Source organism: Myotis brandtii, unplaced genomic scaffold (genome assembly GCF_000412655.1).
Source record: "Myotis brandtii unplaced genomic scaffold, ASM41265v1 scaffold517, whole genome shotgun sequence".
In the NCBI taxonomy this organism is placed as follows: domain Eukaryota; kingdom Metazoa; phylum Chordata; class Mammalia; order Chiroptera; family Vespertilionidae; genus Myotis; species Myotis brandtii.
Window position 1 is genome coordinate 1,849,650 of NW_005369706.1, and position 3,470 is coordinate 1,853,119.

Genomic DNA, 3,470 nt, shown 5'->3' on the forward strand with positions numbered 1-3,470 from the left:
GTGCTTGTATTGTGCAGGAGTGGTTTCAAGAACATGAGGGAGACTTTACCTTGCTTAGGTGGCCCCCCAATCACCAGATCTCAATCCAATTGAGCATTTGTGGGACGAAGTTAAAAGAGCCATCAGGCAGCTGGTTCCACAACCATCAAATCTCATAGAACTGGACAGTGCTATTCATCAGGCATGGTGTCAGATTCCTCGCATCACCTTTCTCAACATCTCGGAGTCAATGCCAAGAAGAATCGCCGCAGTATTGAAGGCAAAAGGTGGCCCAACGAAGTACTGATGGAGTGGTCATAATAATCTGGCCACTCAGTGTATACTTGTATTTCAGAGTAACTACTATATTTGTGGGGCAAGCTCTTCACTAAGCCCTATTCTTGGCTCAGTCTCTCTCTCTCCCACCTTATCTTTATTTTTATGCTGTGTTGTTTTTATGAAAATAGATTGTAACAAAGTATGGGAACTTAAGCCACAGACATCTAGGATGTATAACTGCAGTTTTATCAGTAATAATATGCTCTTGTGTTTCTTGTTTAGGATCAGACTCTGTGATTTTACTCAAAGTGCAAGATTCCCAGACTCCAGCTCCCAGGTAAACTTTGGAAAAAGCACATTTTTAACATAATCCCCCCTTTAATTAGTTTCTTTACTATGCGTTACATAATATAAAACTAAAATTGACTCTAAATCGCCGCAGTATTGACCTCTGTCATGTGTCGTTTGAATTATTTCAATGACTTTCTAAGTAGTCTTCCTTTCTCCAGCTTCCATTTTATTCTTCATTCCATCTTCCACCATGTTTTCTAGTCCATTCTTTGAATTGTTCTTTAGTCCTTCTTCGTTCTTCAACCAGAGTGATCTAAAAGGCATAGCTGGTCATTCACTAAACTCCCTCAAGGGTGGTTTATCAGACAGAGAAGCAAGCCCAGACTTTTTAGTGTGGTAATCAAAGCACTTTTTTCATAAACCCGCTTCCAATCACACATTCTTTCCTTTAACAATTACTTATTAATAGCCTACTGTGTGCCAGTTGCTTGTACAGACACAGGATAACAGCAGTGAACAAAATGAAATCTCTTCTCTCAAGCAGTTGACATTCATGGTATTGTTTTATGTTGATCCAGTTTCCCTTGCTCTTTACCCTTTAGCTTCTAGAGAATTTGATTCATTCAAATCTAGAGTATTTCCAGGAATGCAGCAGGGGTAGAGTGAACTGGGGAAGGATGGGGGACTTGAAATCTACACACTTCTATTTAATTAAAAAGTGTGCAGCTCTAGTTAGGATGGGGGACACACTTCTATTTAATTAAAAAGTGTGCAGCTCTAGTAAGTGGTCTACAAATATTGAACATGAATAATCAGATAAGACACTTCCTAGTATAAAGAAACCAATAAACTTTTTGTGGTGCAAATTCAGATAAAATTTTTAAATTAGAGCATAGCCAGAGTATCCATTTGATAGCTATGTATAAATTTATGTTAGAGTTGTACAAACACAAATCATGGAATGCCAGAGCAAGTTGATTTAGGCTGCTTTTTCTCTAATATAAATAATGCAGAACGCTGCAAACCTTCAAGTACACTTAACTGAACATAATTTAAATATTGGAATATATTTTGAAAATAATTAAGTAGTTAGAAGTATCTGTAATACTAATTCAAAGTGATAGTATTATGGTGACTATATTATGTAGTTTACCCAGTATATCTGCTTTAAAGTACACTAATAAAATTTGCATTTAATAAGAAAAATGGAGCTTGCATTCTAGCTGTAGATGGTGTAAGGGGAGGAGTGGGGGACAAATAGTGAACAAATAAATAAAAATACATGTCTGGTGATGATAAATGCTGTGAAAGAAAAATAAAGCAGGCAATTATATACCCTGGCAGGAGGGGCATTATTTAGGATGGTCTTGGCAAGGTGACAGCCAAGGGACATGATGGAGGTGAGAAAAGCCATAAGGAAATTGGGACTCTTTCATGTGTTTATTATATGCTGAACTATAATATGATGCCTATTTTCTTACCTTCATATTCAGTATTCTTTCTGCTGTATGTCCTTCCTACCTCAACTTGTCTATCTGGCAGTGGTGCTTTCTTATCTCTTAAGTCTCAATTCAGATTTGATCTTCTATATGAAACTTGACTCCTCAGGGAGATATTGAGTACTTCTTCCTCTGTAATCCAATAGGTTACTACTTAGATTGCTATGTCCTTGCCATATATGGCATTAGCAATTTAATTGCTAGGGTGGTAATAGTATCAGTTTTCTATTGAGAAGGTTAGGGATAATAAAATGCTTTTCTCATCTCAGTCCCCCTACTTCTTTGCAGTTCTCCGCTGTGTTCTAAACTTAGATATTTAAAAAAATTATTTATTTGTTATGGTTTCTCAAGGAGATTTTAAAGTTTGGATTTTTTTTTTTTTTTTTTTTTTTGAGTCACACCTGGGTTCTGAGCTTGTCTTTTCCAGGCTTCATGTAACTTTAACAGGTTACTCTTCTGAATTTTAGTTTCCTTATCAATAAAATGCCAGTATTAATACTTTACTCTTGAATTGTTGTGAAGATTAACTTACAGATAAAGCATTTATAAAAGTTTTCCACAGGTACTACACAAAAGTAGGAATTCTTTCTTGGGAAAAAGTTGATCTCATGTAAAGAGTGCTTTCAGTTCTGCAATGGCTCTTCACTAAGTCTGCCTTTCCTTTATGAAGGATTTCTCCTAGTAATAACTGAAGAATGAGATGGAAGGAGAAAGATACACTGGGTAAAACTGATTAGACAATACTGTTCATGGAAATTGGAGGTTACTCTCACAAGCTTGGTTGATTGGCTTTTTAGTCTTAATTTCCTACCAGCAGTGAAGATTTGCCCTTATTTCCCAGAATATGCCATGCCATTTCATGCCTCTATGTCTGGAATTCCCTTTCTATCCTTGTCCACTTGTTAAACTCTTACTTGGCTTTTTAAAACCTGATGGGGGTGTTATTTTTTCTCTGACTTCTCCAGGTAGCATTAGTCTATCCCTTGAGCACTTCTATTCCTGTACCTTGTTAGTTACTAACACCTTTGCATTTATCGCCCAGGGCCTATCATAGTACATAATGTGGGCACTTAGTAAATAAACTAGAGGCCCGGTGCACAAAAATTTGTGCACTCGGGGGCGGGAGGGGGGGTCCCCCAGCCCGGCCTGTGCCCTCTCGCAGTCTGGGACCCCTCAGGAGATAACGTCCTGCTAGCTTAGGCCTGCTCCGGGTGGCAGAGGGCAGGCCCAATCCCTAAGTGCAGCCCCTGGTCAGGCTCAGAGCAGGGCCGATTGGGGAGCTGGGGCGCCACCCCGTCATGCACAGAGCAGGGCAGATCGGGAGGTGGCGATGCCACCCTCAGTCATGCTCAGGGTAGGGCCGATTGGGGGGTTGGGGCACCGCCCCCTGTCACACTCAAGGCAGGGTCGATGGGGAGGTTG

General features: G+C 39.6%; 1 protein-coding gene across 3 annotated transcripts in view; it reads left to right on the forward strand.

Annotated features, from left to right (window-relative positions):
* SENP1 (SUMO1/sentrin specific peptidase 1) overlaps positions 1 to 3,470 on the forward strand; it is a 51,353-nt gene that overhangs the window by 25,406 nt on the left and 22,477 nt on the right. For all 3 annotated transcript variants that reach the window (XM_014548612.1, XM_005877374.2, XM_005877373.2), the window contains one exon: positions 541 to 595. In XM_014548612.1, coding sequence (XP_014404098.1) covers positions 541 to 595 — 55 coding nt within the window. The remainder of the gene's footprint in view (positions 1 to 540; positions 596 to 3,470) is intronic.